This window comes from Erythrolamprus reginae, chromosome 1 (assembly GCF_031021105.1).
Source record: "Erythrolamprus reginae isolate rEryReg1 chromosome 1, rEryReg1.hap1, whole genome shotgun sequence".
NCBI classification, from domain to species: Eukaryota; Metazoa; Chordata; class Lepidosauria; order Squamata; family Dipsadidae; genus Erythrolamprus; species Erythrolamprus reginae.
The window spans coordinates 7,247,181-7,268,954 of NC_091950.1; the positions used below are offsets into that span (position 1 = coordinate 7,247,181).

At 40.1% G+C, this 21,774-nt stretch overlaps 1 protein-coding gene across 1 annotated transcript; it reads left to right on the top strand.

The window, feature by feature from the left end:
• Window positions 1–9,442: 9,442 nt before the first annotated feature.
• LOC139156333 (vomeronasal type-2 receptor 26-like) lies at window positions 9,443–19,088 on the top strand. Its single transcript, XM_070731858.1, has 4 exons — window positions 9,443–9,685; window positions 10,274–10,384; window positions 15,962–16,091; window positions 18,184–19,088. The coding sequence occupies exons 1-4, from the start codon at window positions 9,443–9,445 to the stop codon at window positions 19,086–19,088; spliced, it is 1,389 nt and encodes a 462-aa protein (XP_070587959.1).
• The last annotated feature ends 2,686 nt before the right edge of the window (window positions 19,089–21,774 follow it).

The window sequence follows — 21,774 nt, forward strand, 5'->3', positions numbered from 1 at the left end:
ATGTCTTGGAATTCTCAACCCCCATACTGGAGGGATCAGCAAGGCTTGAAAGTATGGGCAGTAGGCAAACCGCCTTGCTTAGGAGATTACTCCCTCACAGGATCTGTCTCTCTTTGGAGCCATAGGAGGCCAGGAGTATCTGGACAGAGAAAGTGCGGCCCAAATTTATTTATTTATTTATTTATTTATTGGATTTGTATGCCGCCTCTCTCTGGAGACTCAGGGTGGCTAACAGTAACAATAAAGCAGTGTACAATAGTAGTCTGATGTTAGAAACAATTAAAAACCCATTAATATAAAAAACCAAACATACATACATACATACCATGCATAGAATTGTAAAGGCCTAGGGGGAAGAGGGTCTCAATTCCCCCATGCCTGACGGCAGAGGTGGGTTTTAAGCAGCTTACGAAAGGCAAGGAGGGTGGGGGCAATTCTAATCTCCGGGGGGGAGTTGGTTCCAGAGGGTCGGGGCCGCCACAGAGAAGGCTCTTCCCCTGGGTCCCGCCAAGCTACATTCTTTAGTTGACGGGACCCGGAGAAGATCCACTCTGTAGGACCTAACTGGTCGCTGGGATTCGTGTAGCAGAAGGCGGTCCCTGAGATAATCTGGTCCGGTGCCATGAAGGGCTTTATAGGTCATAACCAACACTTTGAATTGTGATTGGAAACTGATCGGCAACCAATGCAGACTGCTGAGTGTTGGTGTAACATGGGCATATTTGGGAAAGACCATGATTGCTCTCGCAGCTGCATTCTGCACGATCTGAAGTTTCCGAACATTTTTCAAAGGTAGCCCCATGTAGAGAGCATTACAGTAGTCGAGTTTCGAGGTGATGAGGGCATGAGTGACTGTGAGCAGTGACTCCGGGTCCAAGTAGGGTCGTAACTGGTGCACAAGGCGAACCTGGGCAAACACCCCCCTCGCCACAGCTGAAAGATGTTTCTCTAATGTGAGCTGTGGGTCGAGGAGGACACCCAAGTTGCGAACCTTCTCTGAGGGGGCCAGTGATTCTCCCCCTAGGGTAATGGACAGACAGATGGAATTGTCCTTGGGAGGTAAGACCCACAGCCACTCCATCTTGTCTGGGTTGAGCTTAAGTTTGTTGACACTCATCCAGGCCCAAACATCCTCCAGGCACCGGCACATCACTTCCACTGCTTCGTTGGCTGGACATGGGGTGGAGATGTATAACTGGGTATCATCCATAATTCCCTCTAAGCTGAGCAGTGAGCAATCGCTCACTTAAAAATCATCATCAACTCAGAGTTTTCCAAACCTGCCCAGAAGCCGAGAGGGAAAGAGTGAGAGGGAAGGAGAGAGAGAGGAAGAGAGAGAAACAGATAGAAAAAAGAGAGGAAGGAAAAGAGAAAGAAAAAGAATGGGAGTAAGGAAGAGAGAAAAAAATCAAAATCTAATTTGAAACTAGCTCAACTATTTAAGTGGCATTTTGATATTGATAGAGCTGCCCTATTATGAGCTCACTGTTATAGACACACAGTACAGTATTTTATTTTGAAATTCTCTGAGGCAAAACAGGGTGGGTTTTTTATTTGTTTGTTTGTTTGCTTGTTTATTTATTTATTTATTATTTCTGTGCCACCCAGTCCTGAAGGGACTGCCGCTCAGACACTATACTTTTCCACCCACCCCCCAAAAAAATTAGAGGGAACACTGGTATCATCGGCGTATTGATGATACCTCACCCCATGCCCTTGGATGATCTCACCCAGTGGTTTCATGTAGATATTAAATAATAGGGGGGAGAGGACTGACCCCTGAGGCACCCCACAAGGGAGAGACCTAGAGGTCGACCTCTGACCCCCCACTAACACCGACTGCGACCGACCGGAAAGGTATGAGGAGAACCACTGAAGAACAGTGCCTCCCACTCCCAACCCCTCCAGCCGGTGCAGAAGGATATCATGGTCGATGGTATCGAAAGCCGCTGAGAGGTCAAGAAGCACCAGGACAGAGGACAAGCCCCTGTCTTGGGCCCGCCAGAGATCATCCATCAACGCGACCAAAGCAGTTTCCATGCTGTAGCCGGGCCTGAATCCAGACTGTTGAGGACCTAGATAATCAGCTTCTTCCAAGGACCGCTGGAGCTGAAATGCCACCACCTTCTCGACAACCTTCCACATAAAGGGAAGGTTGGAGACTGGACAGTAGTTATTGAGTACAGCTGGGTCCAGGGAAGGCTTCTTGAGGAGGGGCGCACAAGTGCCTCCTTATAAGGGGCCGGAAAGGACCCACTCCCCAAGGAAGCGTTGACAATCTCCTGGACCCAGCTCCGCGTCACCCCTCGACTGGCCGAAACCAACCAAGAGGGACATGGATCCAGTAGACAGGTGGCAGAACACACAGTTCCAATGGCCCTGTCCACTTCCTTAGGTGTCACCAAGTCAAACTCCTCCCAGACAGATGGACAAAGATGTTTAGCCCCAGTCACCTCGACTGACTCATTGTCAGTCGACTCTGTTTTACAATTGGAGTCGAGGTCCGCTCGAATCTGAGCAATTTTATCAGCGAAAAACGTGTTAAAATCCTCAGCACTACTCTGCAAGGGCTCCCCAACTACCCCCTGGTTAAGAAGGGAGCGGGTTACCCTAAACAGAGCAGCCGGGTGGGATTCCGCTGATGCAATCAAGGTGGCATGATACGCGCATCTTGCCGCCTTGAGCGCCACTTTGTAAGTCATAATATGAGCTCTTACAAGTGTTCGATCGGATTCGGACTTACTCTTCCTCCATCGCTTCTCTAGACGTCTCTTCTGGCGTTTCAACTCCCGGAGCTCCTCGTTGAACCATGGAGCTCTGCGGGGTCTAGTGCCGCGGAGAGGTTGCAGCGGCGCAATTCGGTCAAGGGCCTCTGCTGCAGCCTTGTTCCAGGCCTCAGCCAGAGACTCTGCCGAACTGTGGACGAGTGCATCTGGAAGAGCCCCAAGTGCCTTCTGAAAGCCTTCTGGATCCATCAGGCGCCTGGGGCGGAACAACTTAATCGGTTCCGCCTCCCTGTGAGGGAGGATTGGAGCCAGGAAGTCAAGCCACAGCAGAAAATGGTCTGACCATGACAAAGGTAACACTTCTAAGCCCCTTAATCTCAGACCATTACTCAGTTGCTCAGAGAGGAATACCATGTCGGGTGCGTGCCCCCCCTCATGAGTCGGACCCTGTACTACTTGGGTCAACTCCATGGCTGCCATGGTGGCCATGAACTCCTGTGCCAGTCCAGAGGACCCACCGAGTGATGGCAGGTTAAGGTCCCCCAAGACAATAAGTCTAGGGAACCCCATCGCCAGCCCGGCCACCTCCTCGAGTAGCACAGGCAGGGCTTGTGCCACGCAGCTGGGAGGCAGGTACGTGAGAAGCAAGCCCACCTGAACCCCTAAGTCCAACTTCACCAGGAGGGACTCACAACCCACAATCTCCGGAGCAACGGGTCTGCGCAGGCAAAGGCTCTCCCTGGCTATAATAGCCACTCCTCCCCCCCTTCCCTGGGGTCGGGGTTGATGCCATATCTGAAACCCGGCTGGGCAGATTTCAGAGAGAGGGACTCCTCCCTCCGGGCCCAGCCAGGTTTCAGTTACACATGCCAGGTCGGCCTCCTCATCCGGGATTAAATCCCGGATGAGGAGAGCTTTATTTACCACTGACCTGGCATTGAGCAGCAGCAACCTGAGCCCAGGACCAGAGTTACACTCATCACCAGTGTCCAGGGTTGAGCTCATGGAGCCAGAACAAGGAATCGTTATTAAACAGCGATCTCTTGTTCTCCTTGAACGGCTAACTCCGCGGCTCCCGCCATATCTGCCTCTCCCCAGCAACACCGAGATATTCCGACCCTCCGCCACCCCAGAGATCGATGCCCCCTCTCCTCCTGCCTTTCCAGCGTCAGGTGGGCCAAATATATCATTCATACTATTTCCAATCATCTCATCCATGCCATAACTCCACTCATCCCATCCATCCCACTCATACCAATCATTTATCCCATATATATTATTGCACTCACCCCAGTTATCCATTAGTTTAAAAAAAACACACCAATTAATTAAAAAATGAATTAATTCACAGTAATTAAAATACTAATTAATTAAGAAACTCCCCAATAATTTAGTTAAAAAATAAGTTAATTATTAAAACACAAATTGGGGAGTATAAAATCCAATAATTTAAGATAATATATATAAATATAGAATGGAATATAGGAAATTGGTCAATGGCACAACAATGTTGAGATCTTAGATTATTAAGTTCTGGATTATTTAAAATTAATTAGGGTGTTCAAAAAATCCCAGGGGATTTGGCTTGGCAGAAAAAGTCTCCTCTTGATGCCAACTACCCTTCTTCCAGTTCCTTGTTGTTGGCCGTTGCCACCAGCCGACATTCCCAGGCCTCCTCTCTCTGTTCTCTGTCCGGCAAATGGGGGTCATGTCATCACCCCACTCTGAACATAAGAAGAGCCATGCTGATTCAGGCCCAAGCCCATCAAGTCCAGCATTCTGTGTAACACAGTGGCCCACCAATTGTACATGGGGATCTTGAGCAAAAAGAGAAGGCAAAACCCTCCCTTTCCCTTGACCCCTAATAAATGGTACTCAAGGGAATCCTACCTGCCTCAACCAACATAGAGGTGGCACTTGGATATCAATTTCAATAACCACCGATACACTTGGCATTCATGAATATGACTAATCCTGCCTCAAAGTTATCCAGGCTGATAGCTGTCATGACTTCTTCTGGAAGTGAATGGTTGGGGGTTAAGGGAAAGGGAGATTTTGCCTTCTCTTTCTGCTCAAGATCCCAATGTACAATTGGTGGGACAATTTGTGTCACAGAATGCTGGACTTGATGGGCTTTGGCCTGATTCAGCATAGCTCTTCTTATGTTCTTACATTTTTATACTTGTATGTTGGTCCTTTCCAAAGTCTCTACAGGCTAGTTAGTTTGACATCAGTTATAGTTAAAATGATGGAGACTCTACTCAAAAAGGGGATAAATCAGCACCTAAAAAACAATAACCTATTGAAACCAAGCCAACATGGCTTTACTGAGGGCAAATCATGTCAGGCTATTCTCACTGATTTCTTTGGCTATGTCACAAAGGTGTTGGATGAAGGTGGTGCTGTGGATATTGTCTATCTGGACTTTAGCAAATCCTTTGACACGGTTCCACATAAAGAGCTGATAGATAAATTAGTGAAGATTGGACTTAATCCCTGGATAGTTCAGTGGATTTGCAGCTGGCTGAAACGTAGATATCAGAGTGTTGTTGTTAATGGCGAGTATTCTGAGCAGAGCCTGGTTACAAGTGGTGTGCCACAAGGGTCTGTTCTGGGTCCTATTCTTTTTAATATGTTTGTGAGTGGCATAAGGGAAGGTTTGGTAGGGAAGGTTTGCCTATTTGCCTATGACTCTAAAGTGTGCAATAGGGTTGATATTCCTGGAGGCATCTGTAATATGGCAAATGATTCAGCTTTACTAGCTAAGTGGTCAAAGCAATGGAAACTGCAGTTTAATGTTTCCAAATGCACTTGCGGAAAATGAATCCTCAATCTGAGTATTGTATTGGCAGTTCTGTGTTAGCAAAAACTTCAGAGTAGAAAGACTTAGGGGTAGTGATTTCTGACAGTCTGAATGGGTGAATAGTGCGGTCAGGTGGTAGGGAAAGCAAGGAGAATGCTTGGCTGCATAGCTAGAGGTATAACAAGCAGGACGAGAGAGATTGTGATCCCGCTGTATACAGTGCTGGTGAGACCACATTTGGAATACTTAATTAAATTATATAGACTTAATTTCCCAGATGATTATCTTAGCACAACAACTCTATAGGTTTGCAATGCATTAAAAAAAAATGATGTCAGGCATTCAGCTTACCCTTATTGTTTTATGAAGATGATTTTCCCCTGCCCTATTATTTTATTGCTTTATTCTTTATTCCACACACTGGGTTTCTGAAGGAAAACTGGTGCAGGAAATAAGTTGAGCTCCATTACTTATAGTGATTTGAAATCCCTGTCTATGAATATGTATCCTTACATCCTCTGTTGCTTATGTATTAGTTTTCCCTGAGGTTCTTAGATGTATGAGTGTAACCTTTAGTTGGGTGGGATCTCTCTCCCTATTTGAAGGGAGTCCTGCCAGCACATACTGGTTATTATTTGTTTTGGGCCTTCTGTTTGATTCCACAGCATGCATACATTCTTGTTACCCCATCTAGTCCAGAGGTTTATGATGAGTGATGGTAACCTTCCCACAATAGTCAACAATGAAGAAAGCCCACTTCACAAGAAAAACACAGCAGACAAACTTTTCTGGCTGTAACCAGGTTTAGGCAACATTGCTGTAGAGTTTAAGGGAGCCTGACATTTAGAAAAATCCTACTGTCTCTTGCCAAGAACTATGTGAGAAGTCGGAATCTAAGATTTATCTCCTGCCATGTAGGGATAAATAAGACAGCTTTTCCACCCAACTATTGGTTTGATTACTCACACTTGCAAGAGTACACCTGACTGTATTCCTGTGGCACCAGGACCCATTAGCACTCATCCTATCTGAATACACTATGGAACAGGCCAAACTCCACCTTGTGTGCAGGTGTTTATTTTCAGGGAGGTCAAAGGCCAAATTTCATTTGACTCTCAAGTCCGCCTGCTCTGTGGATTAACAACAAGAGACGCAAAAGTGTTTTTCCCTTTCTGGTGCAGAAACAAAATGGAGTGATAAGTGGGTGTGACTATGGCTTTTCCTTGCAATTATCATAAGGATAGTAGTTGTTGATGTATCCCCAGTGGACTTTAAGATACAAACATCTTCCAAGAGAAAATCTGCTTTAAAAAATATTCTCGGAATTCCTCAGCTGTGGGCAAACCAGCTTGCCTTGCAAAGAGTTAACTCTTTGGTCATAGCCCAAACACTGGTAAGAGGAAACATCTTTGATATATTTGCCCTGAAGCCATGCAGGAGGCATATCCTGCGTTTTTCCTGTTAATGCTCTGGTGAAATTTAAAGTGATGCTTGCAATTCAACTTCTGTACAATCTTGATTTCTGATCTAGGAGGGAAGGTGAGCAGAATGACTGGGCTGCCTCTCCTTCCAGTGTTGCTATTCTGGATCCTGCCTCCAATGATTGCTAAGGAGATGCAAACCCTTTGTGTGTTGCCAAATCCTTACAAGATTGAGGAACACTACTACAGGCTTGGTGACTTTGTTATTGGTGGGAATTTGCACTTGGGACTCTATTGGGAAAGTTACTTACACTTTAACAAAGACCCACCACATCTGTTTTCTCAACCATATTTGTAAGTTTTACCTGGAAGACAAATATCTGAGTGATTATTTGTTCTGTTTACTCAGAAATATTTCTTCTTATGATATTTCAATGTCCTGGTGGAGTTTAAATATTTGTGCTTTTCTCAATAAAACTGATTGAAGACTGATTAAGTAAGCTAATTTTTCTTTCCAAAACTCTTTATCAAGACAATGATGAATGAGGAGAGAGAACTCCTTAGAAATTTTATTAGCCTAGTGAAGAAGTTGACTTATAATGTTACTTGGGACAGAAAGTAGTGATGGAAGACTTAAGGAAAAGAACAACACTTTCCCAGTGTGGGATACTGCCAAAAAAAAGAGTTTTGGAATCAACAGTGCTTATAAATAATGGCATTCATTGTTGTCATTGCAATGTTGTGGTAAACATAATTGAAAGTCTGCCTTTACCCTATATCCAGGGGTGGGCTGTTGCCCAGACGGGTGGGAACGCAGTGGGACAGCGAAAATGGAGCTCCCCCCCCCAGAGCAGCCAATGGGCACTCAAAGATTTTGAAGGAAAATGCAGGGCATAAGCCACACCCACAGTGTGGTAGTAAAAGTTTTGGTAGCCTTTCACTGCCTATATCTCTTTTTTTCCTGTCCCCTTTTCTTAATTTTTCACATTTAAAAAAAATATACTTGGATAAAGTAATAAAAAAATTGATATTTGGGACTTCCTGCTCCAAAGAAAATTCCACAAAGAAGACAAGACACAATATCAATAGTAGGTTCTATCATATCTCTAGACCTAAAATGGTCACTTAACATCAAAAATGTCATCAAAAAAGCACAACAAAAAATTTTTTTCTATGCCAACTCAGGAAGCTCAAGGAGTTGCTTGTACATACATACATGCATGCATGCATACATACATACATACATACATACATACATACATACATACATTTAGTCAAGTACACATTGGTAGTATATAAAGATATAACAATGTTTATATACATGATACTTATAAGAGAGAAGCATTAGGACAGGGGACGGAAGGCTGGTGCACTTATGCATGCCCCTTACTGACCTCTTAGGAATCAGGAGAGGTCAACAGTGGATAGTCTAAGGGTAAGGTTTTGGGGGTTAGATGATGATACTACAGTCAGGTAATGAATTCCATACATTAACTATTCGTTTATTAAAGTCATATTTCCTTCAGTCGGGTTTGGAGTGGTTTACATTAAGTTTGCATCTGTTTTGTCTTCTTGTGTTGTTGTGGTAGAAGCTAAAGTAGTTGTTGACAGGATGTACATTATAACAGATGATTTTATGGGCTATACTTAGGTTGTGTCTACAGAGGAATTATTGAGTTCCTCATCTGCACCTCTATAGCTGTCTGGTTTGGTTCTCCAACCCAACAAGACCGACACCAACTTCAGAGAATAATCAGAACTGCAGAAAAAACAATTACTGCTCAATTACTTTCAATTTAGGATTTGTATACTGCACAAGTCAAAAATAGGGCCATGAAAATATTTACTGACCCCGTGCATCCTGCACATAAATTGTTTTGACTCCTACCCTCAAAACAACGCTGTCCCTATATGTAATGTTAAGGGATTTTTAAAATAATACTGGGTGTTATAGACTAGTACATTTAGTTTTTAAATTAATTGGATTTAGACTATTATATTATATTGCTCTTCTTTTTTATGTATTGTAAGCCACCCGAGTCTTCAGAGAGGGGCGTCATATAAATCCAATTAAATCCAATTAAATCCAATTAAATACATACATACATACATACATACATACATACATACATACATACATACTTAATATTTTGGGGGTATTGTTTCTCGACAATTCCTAGCAAAAAAAATTCCAGTGTGTATTCAATTGTTTTACCAGTCATTTCCCGCAACTATTTATGTTGTACCCAAGATTCTTGACAAATGTATCTTTTATTTTATGTACACTAGTATATGCACCAAAGACAAATTCCTTGTGTGTCCAATCACATTTGGCCAATAAAGAATTATTCTATTCTATTCTATTCTATCCTATTCTATTGACAAACTTCATCAGGACACACATATATTGAGATAATGTTTCACAACATTTGTCTCACTATAGACCCACACCCAAAAACTACCATCTATTCATGGCCTTGGTGTTTGCAGTGATGGAGATCAACAAGGATCTGGTTCTCCTCTCCAACATCACACTTGGCTTCAACATGTATGACAATGCCGATTGGAACAAGAGAGTTGTTTTTATCAGCTTCTTTTTGCTCTCCATACGTGACCAAATGGTTCCAGGTTATAAATGTGACCAAGGAGACACTCTCTTCTCTGTCATTGGAGGTGACAACCCCAAATTCTCAATGCCGATGGCCTCCATCTTCAACATCCTCAAGATCCCACAGGTAAGGGATCCTTTAGATACAGTTATGGAGGAGACAAACTACAGAAGCAAATACAGAAGTCCAAGAGGACACCAAAAGGAATGGGGATATGAATACCATATTACAGGATTGGTGCTACAGTTGCATACATTTTATATTTTAAGTGTCAAGATATTCTATAAAGCCCCTAAGAGATACACAATGTAATATTTCAAGATGAATTCCTTCCTGATATTATCAATAGAAATGTAGCTGCTCTTTCACTGCTGTTTATTCCCTGTACCAGATTTACGGTTTATTTCCTTGGATTCTGACATGTCACAATTTTAGGGAAAACATATTACTTGGTGGCTTTTTCTAAGAAAGGGAAAAAAACCTCTTATCTCTCAAAATAACTCATCTTGAGGTTGATAAAATACACTATGGAGATTTCTAAAACCACAGGAATCTTTACTATTATATTTTAAAAAAGATTCTCACTTTTTCCAGCTCAGTATTGGCTTTGAGTACATTCAGGGAGACCAAAGAGTTTATCCTTCCTCATTCCGGATTAACCCCAAGGAATTTCCTCAATTTGTGGGTTTAGTCCGGATGCTCCTCTATTTCCAGTGGAACTGGATTGGGCTTATTGTCTGTGAAAATGACAATGGAGAACGTTTCCTCTCAACTCTGAGGCCCATGCTCATGGAGAAGGAGATCTGCCCAGCCTTCATTCAAATGGTGAAACATGATTTTTCACTTCGAGAAGCAATGAAATTCACTTCACATTCGAAAATGTGGGCTAATGTTGAAGTTATTCTTTCCTTTGCAGAACCGGACACTTTTGAAATGTTTCTTTTGACTCTGAAGTATAGGTCATTTGGTCAAAGACCACATCCAAAAGTTTGGATCCTTACTTCATATAGGAAGCCATATGCAAGCCATCTTCATGATGGATGGGGAGCTTTAAAGTACTTGCATGGGTCTCTGCATTTTAGGGACCACAGCAGAAGTATCTCAAAATTCAGCAGTTTTCTCCTCTCATTAGACCCTTTGAACCCTCAAGGAGATATGATCCTCCCATTATGGTGGGAAAAGGTCTTTGACTGCGAGTTCCACAAACCAGGTCACTCTTTTATAAAATGGAAAAAATACTGTACAGGAAAAGAGAAGTTACGGAATCTGCCAAGCTACATGTTTCAAACAAAGATGACAGGTGAAAGTTACAATATTTACAATGCTGTTTATGCTCTGGCACACACATTGCATGCAATCTATGGATCTGGATCACAGCCATCACTGATGAGACTTGGAGAGAGGATCTCAAATGTTCAATCCTGGCAGGTAATCTCTGTCCCTCTTTATTCAGTCCGTAGATCTTAGAGTGGAAACTTCTCATTTGTATTATCTGAAATATTCATGAAATATATGTATGCTACTATATCAGTATGATGGATTAATGGACTACAGATGATGGTAGAGGACAGGAAGACCTGGAGGAATGTTGTTCATGGGATTGTGGTGGGTCAGACATTACTTCACAACTACCAACAGCAACAGTGTACTTCACAACAAATTACAACAATAAATGAAAGAAAATCTGAATTTGGTATAATTGGTGAAAAATAGGTAGTGGGGGGAGAGAAGAATTGTAAATCAGTTTTCTCTAAGATCCACAGAGGAAATATCTTCATATAACATCCTGAAAGTTTGCCTAAGGTTCATGGAGGAATTATTATCATTCTAGAACCAGAAGACAATCTGGGTGAATTGGTGCAATTCGCTTCAAGGAGGCATTTGGAATCTTCTTTTGCCCTCAATCTTTCCCAGCATTAGGCTCTTCTGCAGTGAGTCCTTCCTTCTTTTTAGGTGGACAAAGTATTTCAGTTTCATCTTGTGATCTGGCCTTCTAAAGAGCAGTCAGGGTAGATCTCCTCTAGGACTGACCAGTTTGATTGCCTTACAGTCCAAGGGACTTGCAGGAGTCAGGCAAAGCCATATATTGCAGCTGACAAATGCCTAATCATAAAGGAGAACTTTGTAGTGTTGGGGGAATAGCTCAGTTTTAATCCACTTTCTTTGTAAAAATTCCTTGCTTGGTCTATAGTGTCCATTTTTATTTTCTTCTTTTGCCACATCACTATTAAACATTCCAGTACAAACCAGCGGAACATCTTTCTTTTATCAATCTTCTTGTCAAAAAACGATATTCCTTTCTCTTTTCTTGTACTCTTTTTGGAACCTGCTTCAATATTTTTATTTCTTTACCTTTTTAAGCTAGAGTTTGATTCCTTGACCCACTTCTAGACAGTGGTGGGTTCTTATGGGTGCAGTCAGGTACACAGTACTGGTAGCAAAAATTTGATTTTTTTTTGTTCCCTTTTGGGCTCTGGGTAGGTTTTTCCTATCACAGTAAATGAGGTTGTATGTGTATAATTTTAGAAGGCCTATGTATGCATGCGTGTATTTGTGTGTACATAGACTTTATATAGTAGATAATCAGGGGTGGGCTAGTGCCCAGATGGAGGGGAATGCAGTGCGGTAGTGAAAATGGAATTCCACTGCAGAACACCCAATTTGCACTGAAAGATGTTGAAACAAAATGCATAAGCCACGCCCACAGTGTGGTAGTAAAAATTTTGGTAGCCCATCACTGCTTATAGATATCCTCTGTTATGACTCTTGTAGCGAACTTTATATGTACTGCCCTCACAATGAAGGGCTACCCAAATTTTTACCTGCTCCCTCAGCAAATTATGTCTACGTACAAAGTTAGTTTGGACTCTGTACATTTCATCAATTTCCCTTACCATCTTCTGTGGGGTCCATCTGGAGGATTTCTGTTAAAATCTCCGTCATTTTCAGGCCAAAATTTTCATTCTTTTCTTCTATTTTGGAATCTTAAACTATAAGAAGCACACTCCATTTCCAGATGAGCCATAGCCTCTTCCAAATTTCTGATGGTCATATCATTTCGTTCCTCCATACCTTCCATCTTTTGTCCACTTTTTCTACTTTTTCTTTGATTGTTTTAATTCTCTGCTCCCTTTCTTGTAGCGTTTGTTGTATACTTACAATTTTCGTATGAATTACTTTCATCTTTTCCTTTACTTCTTCCATTTCTGCCTTTATTTCTTCAAGCTGTTGTTTAGTTTTTTCTCTATTGTTGTCTATTGATGTCTGCATTCTTAGCATAGATTCTTGCATCATCATCAGGGTCTCTTGAATTGTTTGAAGACTTGGCCGTGATCTTGATTTCTCTTTTACTAGCATGGCTTCTATAATTCTTTGTTGTGTTGGAGAGTCCTGGGTTGGTAATGACAGGGTCAATGCTTACTGTTTGTCATCTTGCTCATCATATTGAATGAGCTTCTTATATTTTTCCAAAGAATCATGCAACTCTTGAACTTTATATCCTCAGAAAATACTTACAAATATCTTTAAATTATACGCAATCTATATTTCAAATGTCTACTGAAATATCTATTACATTTAACAATGCCCCAAGTCTTCGGAGAGGGGTGGCATACAAATCTAATAAATAAAAAATAAATAAATAAAAATACTTTATAGTTACTTAATAAAATTTACAAGATTATTAATTATTCTATGTAATTAATTTAGAAAAGAAGAATGTCTTATATGCAAATATCTACTTAGGAGTAGTTGACTATAGTATATTGCTTTATTAATAATAATCAATAACTATTACATATATTGTATTGTCTTATTAATACCATTTTCTAATACATTCCTAATCTGCACTTTACAGTATTTCTTACATTTGACTAGTAAAATGTTCATCTAGTTGGATGGCCTGCAGTATACATCGATGCAATGTTGTTCTCCCCTCCCCCCTTTTATAATGACACAAATGTATTGACAATTGTTTTCATTATTGTTCTGCTCTATTTCTGTAGAGATGTAGTTGTTTCTTCTATATAACACACCTCCACTTGCTCAGTTATTAGGTCTGTTTGTTTAAAGCAATTTAAATCCCTCTCAATGAAATATTTCATTCAAGGATTTCATTCCATTAAGTTTCTGTAACGGCAACAATCTCATATCTGCCCTCATGTACTTGGAATTCTAACTCACAATTTTTATTCGTAATACACTATATATTGGTGTATAGGCATTTCAGCTCTTTTTAACTGACACTGTGCATGGTTTCTACATAATCAGTTTTGTGTCCAAGAAGCCATAAAGCAATAGAAGCTATGATCAAAGCCTAATCTGTGGTTTTCAATCAATTACTCCAATGTCTGAAGATCTATTTTGTTTCAGCTTCTTCCTTATTTGAGGAATGTCCAGTTCAATAACAGTGCTGGAGAAGAAGTCTCTTTCTCAGAAAAAGGTCTGGGATCTGCTCGTTATGATCTTCTCAACTGGGTTCGCTTCAGTAATCGATCAATTGTCCTTCAGAAAGTTGGGCAAATAAATCCAGGGGCTCCTCCAGGCCAGGATGTCACCATTCATTCTGATGCAATTATCTGGCCTAGAAAGGTGAGCTGAAAGATTCACTCTCTTCTGGGTATGCAGAACATCCCAACCGGAAAACAGAACTATTGAATCAGGAAACATGACAGCATGACATTGGGTGAAAAAAGTGTTTTGCATGGACATTTGAGATCTGATTTGTCTCACAATTAGGAAGAACCTCTTGTAACCCAGTTGGTCTTTAGAGTTGGATCCATTGTAGTATCCATCACAGGCCCCAAACCAATGATCGGGGCTCATTGCAATGATTTTTTTAAAATTATTTAATAATATGGACTGGAGGAATTTCTTTCAGAAAGCAATACGGTGCACTCATATATAAACATTCAAAGACAGATGGAGTAAATGATACATTCCTAGCTGTGGACAGGCAATAGAAGATGTAATTCATAGATATTCAAAATTGGTAAAGCTCAAATTAATCCCAAACCCCTTTACTGTTACTAACCTCAAAAAAAAAAAATTGTATCAATTTAAAAAACCAGTTACATGGAAACAGATACATTGATATTGTATCAGGTTCCTCAGGGTTGCCTCCCAAAAATGATTTTATTTACATATAAACAATTAAACATATAAACAATAACAACTTACAGTACATTGAGTACAATACAGACAAAAAATTAAAAGACGCGAATGTAGTATGTCTCCTCACCCCTCCTGAGGCTGGTTCACTTGACAGCCTCCTTATTTTAATTTTAGCGGTATTCTAACCAATGATTTAATTTAAACCATGTCATAGAATTTATAATTTTTTGTTCTTGTTGCCTCAATTTCCACAAATTTCCTTTCTTTCTGTTTTACTAGCAAATACCGATTCCTCAAATAATTTCTTTTCTTCATACTGTTCAGTTAGAGGCCAAAATCTCGGGTCCACTAAACATTTTTTAATTGAAATATATACATTAAAAACAAACATATAAACAATTAGGACAAACAATTGTGCATACACACATAAAGAAAAAAAAGAAAAAGAATAAATTCAATTAAGTTGTACATATCCATTAAACACAACATCTATTTGGTTATTTTTATGGCTATTACTGACGATGATATTTAAAGAAAGAATTCCGGTTATCTAATTTATATGTATACTTGTTTTCCTTTCAACCACCTTAGATCCATCAATATTACAATATCTCATTTAATACAAATCAAATTATTCATAATTTATCTTTAAAATGTTATAAGTTAAATAAATTCATCCTTTTTGTTTTGTATTTAATTCATATCTACATATCAGTTTTGTTCTTTTCTTGTTTTTAACCACTCATAAAAAGTGTTCCAAATTTTATAATACTCTGAGTCTTCTTTATTGTTTATTTTAAATGTTAACATATCTGCTTCTGCACAGTCCATAATTTTATTTATTAATATATAATCATCTGGTAATTCTCTTTGTTTCCAATATTGTGCAATTGTAATTCTGGCTGCCATTAATATGTGCAATGTTAAATAATACTGGGTTCCCCCCCCCCCATCTTTTGGTCAATGATGCCTAACAAAAATGCTTCTGGGTTTTTTTTTAATTAATTTCCAGTTTTGTCAATTCCTTTAACCAATATTGTATTTTATTCCAAAATTTTGATTTGGGAGCAAGTAGACCATATATGAAAGTAAGTCCCGCATCTCAGTTCCAATCTCCAGCATTAACAGATGGATCTGTAGAGTCACTGAATTGAATCCCCCAGGAGCTGTTCCAGACTTCTGATCAATCCTGGTGAACCATATCTGAAGATGGGCAGAGAATGTGGAAGTGGATACATGAAGCTTACCTATGGGTTTGGTCATCTCAGGCATTTCCCTTTTCTCTTTTAGAAGGTGCCATTTGCCAGGTGTGGCATGAAAAGGTGCCAGGCAGGAGAAAGGAAAAGTGTCCCAGAGGGTGAACAAGTTTGCTGCTACCTATGTACCTCTTGTTCAGATGGGAGCATTTCTGATCAGACAGGTAGAGCATATAGACCAGTGATGGCTCGCCTTTCCTGGAATGAGTGCCCAAAGCTTGTGTGTGTCTGAACCCCCAAAATGCAACATGTGCACAGCCCATGTGTATGGGCCCCCGCATGCATCACCCACATACACACGTCCCCTATGCACACATGTGCTCACCTGCATGCAGCCCCAGTATGTGTGCATACCCCCAGCATGCATCCTGCTCCTTGCAGTTATGCCCCGCCACCCATGCATGGCAGAGGCCTGAAAACCAGCTGGCCAGTGTGGGGTGCACGTGCTGGAGCTGAACTAAGGTGAAGATTTGGGTGCCAACAGAGAGGGCGCTGTGTGTCACAGGTTGCATGTGTGCCATAGGTTAACCATCACAGATATAGACCTTTCAGAATAAGAGAACCATTCCACGAATCCCAATATTGATTTATTTTTATCAGAGTTCATAGTATCGATAGGCTTCAAAGTTTTGGGGTACAGGGATTTCCCTTGTAAATCAATCCTTTCCCTTTCCAGAATACCTGGTGCACAATTCTGTATCCTTCTCCTTGTAACTTATTCTTTATAAATCACTTCGGATGGATAACAGACAATTCCCTCCTATGATTTATTATTTTATTTATTTATTATTTAGATTTGTATGCCGCCCCTCTCCGCAGATATTTTAATGTCTTCCTCTGTTGCATTGTGGACAGTCTCAGCACACATGACAAAAAACACACAAAAGAGCAAGATTTCTGTCTGATAGATATATCAGTCTTGTTCTAATTCCAGTATGAAATGGCTTACAATAGTCATGAAGGGATCCAGTGAATAGTCAGGGCCTTTATTCCACAGAAAACTGTCCAGACCAGCTAGAGATGAATAGATCCATGTCTCTGACTAAACTAACCTAGGATCATTAACAAAGATGGAGGATTGGCCCCTTTTTTGATCTACCATGAAATGCACAATGGGTCATTCCATCACTAACTTACTTACTTACTTACTACATGGCATCGGACCAGAATACCTCTGGGACTGATTTCTGCCACACGAATCCCAGAGGCCGATAAAGTACCACAGAGTTGGTCTTCTCCAGGTTCCGTCGAGTAAACAATGTCATCTGGCGGGCCCCAGGGGAAGAGCCTTCTCTGTGGCGGCCCCGGCCCTCTGGAATGAACTCCCCCCAAAGATCAGAACTGCCCCCACCCTCATTTTCTTTCGTAAATTGCTTAAGATCCACCTATATTGCCAGGCATGGGGGAATTGAGACATCTCCCCCAGACTTATATAGTTTTATGTATGGTATTCTTCTGCTGTATGGTTTTTAAATGTCGGATATTTAGATACTTTCTTTTATATATTAGATTTGTTACATTGCACATTGTTATTATTGTTGTTGTGAGCCACCCTGAGTCTGCGTAGAGGGGCGGCATACAAATATAATAAATTATTATTATTATTATTATTATTATTATTATTATTATTATTATTATTATTATTACTTACTTACTTACTTACTTACTTATTTATTTATTTATTTATTTATTTATTTATTTATTGCATTTGTATGCAACCCCTCTTTGAAGCCTCGGGGCTGCTCATAACTTATCAAAAAACAGTATACAATATAAATATCTAAGATCCAATTAATATAATTAAGTATTTTAAAAACCTTTGGACATTAAAACTCATTCATTCACATTCAAACAAGCATGCATCACACTCATCGGACAGAAACTAGAGTCTAGTGACCCCAAGCATGGGGCATAGATGAGTTTTTAGGTTCTTATGGAAGGCAAGGATGGTGGGGGCAGAACAAATTTCTGGGGGAATCTGATTCCAGAGGACTGGAGCCCCCACACAAAAGGCTCTTCCCCTAGGCCCCGCCAGCAACATTGTCTAGTTGACAGGACCTGGAAAGGGAGACTCTGTGGGACCTAACTGGTCTCTTGGACTCATGTGGCAAGAGGCAGTCCCACAAGTAATCTCGTCCATGCATGTAGGGCTTATTTACATTGAGGGCTGGCCATAGCATGAAGGGGACCCTAAGGGTGACATGATGCTCATGTCAGAGGACTCTTAATTTCTTACATTGAAACTGTTGATTTCAGATGCAGCTGAATGTGATTCTTGCCTGCAAGACCAATACCCCAACAAGGCTAAGGTCCACTGCATTGCCAAAAAGATCCACTTCCTTCCCTATCAAGAACCTCTGGGATATGCTTTATCCTCTTTAGCTCTTTTCTTTTCTCTGATCACAATTGCTGTCCTGGTGATTTTCTGTAAACATCATGACACACCAATTGTCAAAGCCAACAACAGAAATCTCAGCTACATCCTCCTGGTCTCCCTCCTGCTCTGTTTCCTCTGCTCCTTCCTCTTTATTGGTCGACCTGGGAAAATCACCTGTCTCTTCCAACAATCTGCCTTTGCCGTTCTCTTCTCTCTGGCGGTTTCCTCTGTTTTGGCAAAAACTGTTATGGTGGTTTTGGCCTTCATGGCCACAAAGCCAGGGAACAATACAAGGAAACTCTTAGGAAAACCACTGACCATCTCCATTGTTTTAGGCTGTCCCCTGGTCCAAGCAGTTCTTTGTGTCACCTGGCTGGGAACCTCTCCCCCATTTCTCAACATGGATTTCCACTCCTTGGTCAGACAGACCATCATAGAATGTAAGGAAGGGTCAATTTTAATGTTTTATGCTATCCTTGCCTACCTTGGTTTTCTGTCTCTTATGAGTTTCACAGTGGCTTTTACGGCCAGGAAATTGCCTGACAACTTTAATGAAGCCAAATTCATTACTTTTAGCATGCTGGTCTTCTGCAGTGTTTGGATCACCTTCCTCCCCACCTACCTGAGCACCAAAGGGAAGTCCATGGTGGCCGTGGAGATCTTCTCCATTTTGGCCTCTGGGGCTGGTCTCTTGATTAGCATCTTTTTTCCTAAATGCTTCATTATCCTTCTGAGGCCCAATCTGAATTGTAAAGAGAATATAATGAGGCAGAGGAATTGCTGATATATGTAGAGATTGGGCACGGTGATTTTGGGATATTTTTATATTTCATCTGATTTCCAAAATGGAAACATAGAAACATAGAACACTGACGGCAGAAAAAGACCTCATGGTCCATCTATTCTGCCCTTATACTATTTCCTGTATTTTATCTTACAATGCATATATGTTTATCCCAGGTATGTTTAAATTCAGTTTAAATAAATAAATAAATGTTTAAATAAATCATGAAATGCAAAAAAGTATTGTCCATTAAATTATTGGAAATATTGTTGGCTAATATTGGAAAGTTGGATAACAATGCATTGAAATTAACATGTTGATGCTACAGAAATGTAAGTGAACAGTTATTTGAATGATTGGGTTAATTTCTTTCATGTGTTTGCATAGTTTTAAAAATTTAATAAAATTATTAAAATAATAATAATTCGAAATAAACATGATGTGACTAATCACAAAGTATTTTAATTGAATATTAACAAGCAAAACAGATGTTTCACATTTCAGCAAGATAAAATCAAAATTATTATTTTTTGCATTTTATTTTCTCATATACAGAGTATATCAAAAATCACTCCCCTTATAAATTGTGTCATGAAATTTACATAACAAATTATTTATGGGACCCCTGATTTTCGAACAGCGCAGAAAGACAGGAATTCACACATACACAAAGATACACTGTATATGTCGCATTCCACATTTCTATTCTTACACTTCCCTTCTTTGAAAAAATATTTTCTTTACAGAGTTTTAAAACTAATATGCATCTTTTTCCCATTCTAAACATGTCATTCTCAGTAGTTTCTGTGATATGCTCAAAACAATTATCAAAGCTACCTTCTATTCCTCCATTAGGTCATCTGCTATTGCAGATTAGCAAAATAATAAAGGCATGGTGTAAACAAAGGAATGAATAAATTTGAATAGCAGCTTTTTGCAAATGTTCACTTTCTAAGGATGCTGTTTTTGGAATCAGCACTAACTCTGCTGAAGAAAAAGTAGCACATTTTGGGTATCTCCATCCTGATTTTCCTTCATGTAAAAATGAGAACAAACACTGATTTAGATTCTGTCCAACCCCCAAAAATGGGGTTGAACCTGGCTTGTAATAATTTGTCTTGTTTGGGACAGAGTCCTAGAATTGGGAGCTTTCAACATAAATGAGGGGAAAAAATGGAGAGGTAGCAGTGGTGATTTCTCTCTTCATAGACCTAAAAGACTATCTTATATAGAATCAATGCTGGTTCTTAATTATTAAATTGTAAAAATGGTAAAAATGAGAGCCCAGATTTTTGAGGAACTACTCTCCAAAAAGACCTTGACGCTGTTTCTGAGTGGTCTAACACATGGCAACTCCAAATCTCAACTAGCAAATGCTCTGTCCTACACATTGGAAAGAAGAATCTGACCTCCAAATACAAACTGAATAATCAAATTATCACAGATAATCCCCACTCGGTTAAAGACCTTGGTATACTAATAACAAAAGATTTAAGTGCCAAAGCAAACTGCAACAATATAGCCAAGAAGGCTTCAAGAGTTGTAAACCTAATCCTACGTAGCTTCTGCTCTGGCAATCTCACACTACTTACCAGAGCTTTCAAAACTTTTGCCAGACCCATTCTCGAATACAGCTCATCTGTTTGGAACCCATATCACATCTCAGACATTAAAACCCTTGAAAATGTCCAAAGATACTTCACCAGAAGAGCCCTTCACTCCTCCACTCGAAATAGAATATCCTACGAGACTAGACTTTCAATCCTGGGCCTAGAAAGTTTAGAACTAAGACGCCTTAAACAAGATCTAAGAATTGCCCACAAGATCATATGCTGCAATGTCCTGCCTGTCGGCGACTACTTCAGCTTCAACCACAACAACACAAGAGCACACAACAGATTTAAACTTAATATTAACTGCTCCAAACTTGACTGTAAAAAATATGACTTCAGTAACCGAGTTGTCGAAGCGAGAAACTCATTACCAGACTCCATAGTGTCATCCCCAAACCCCCAACACTTTACCCTTACATTATCTACGGTTGACCTCTCCAGCTTCCTAAGAGGCCAGTAAGGGGCGAGTACAAGTGCACTAGAGTGCCTTCTGTCCCCTGTCCTATTGCTCTCCTATATCTCCTATACCTTTCTTGTATTCCTATATCTCTTCTTCTATTCTTTCATTGATATGTTCTATTACTATACCTTCTTTTCTATTATTTCTTAGATATATTTTACTATGAGTATCTCCTCTATAACCTTCATCATGTATTTTACTATGTGTATATAGATATATACCCACTAAAACCCTCATTGTGTATTGGACAAAGTAAGTAAGTAAGTAAGTAAGTAAGTAAGTAAGTAAGTAAGTAAGTAAGTAAGTAAGTAAATAAATAAATAAATAAATAAATAAATAAATAAATATGCTAACAATGTAAACCTCCCAGAGAGCATTGTAAAGTCTAAATATTATTGTTACTGCTGTGTTGCTGACAATGCTTTTGAAGTGCTTTGCTTGTTTTCCCCTTCCAACACCTGATCTCATCACATGACAAAACTCTTCCATTTTGTCATGCATGAACTAAGATGTTTATTGGTGGCTCTGGTTAATCAAGAGGCCTTGGGCATTATATCTGATCAAAGGGAGTTTAATCACAGTGCAGACATCAGGATAGCCATATCCAGTCAAG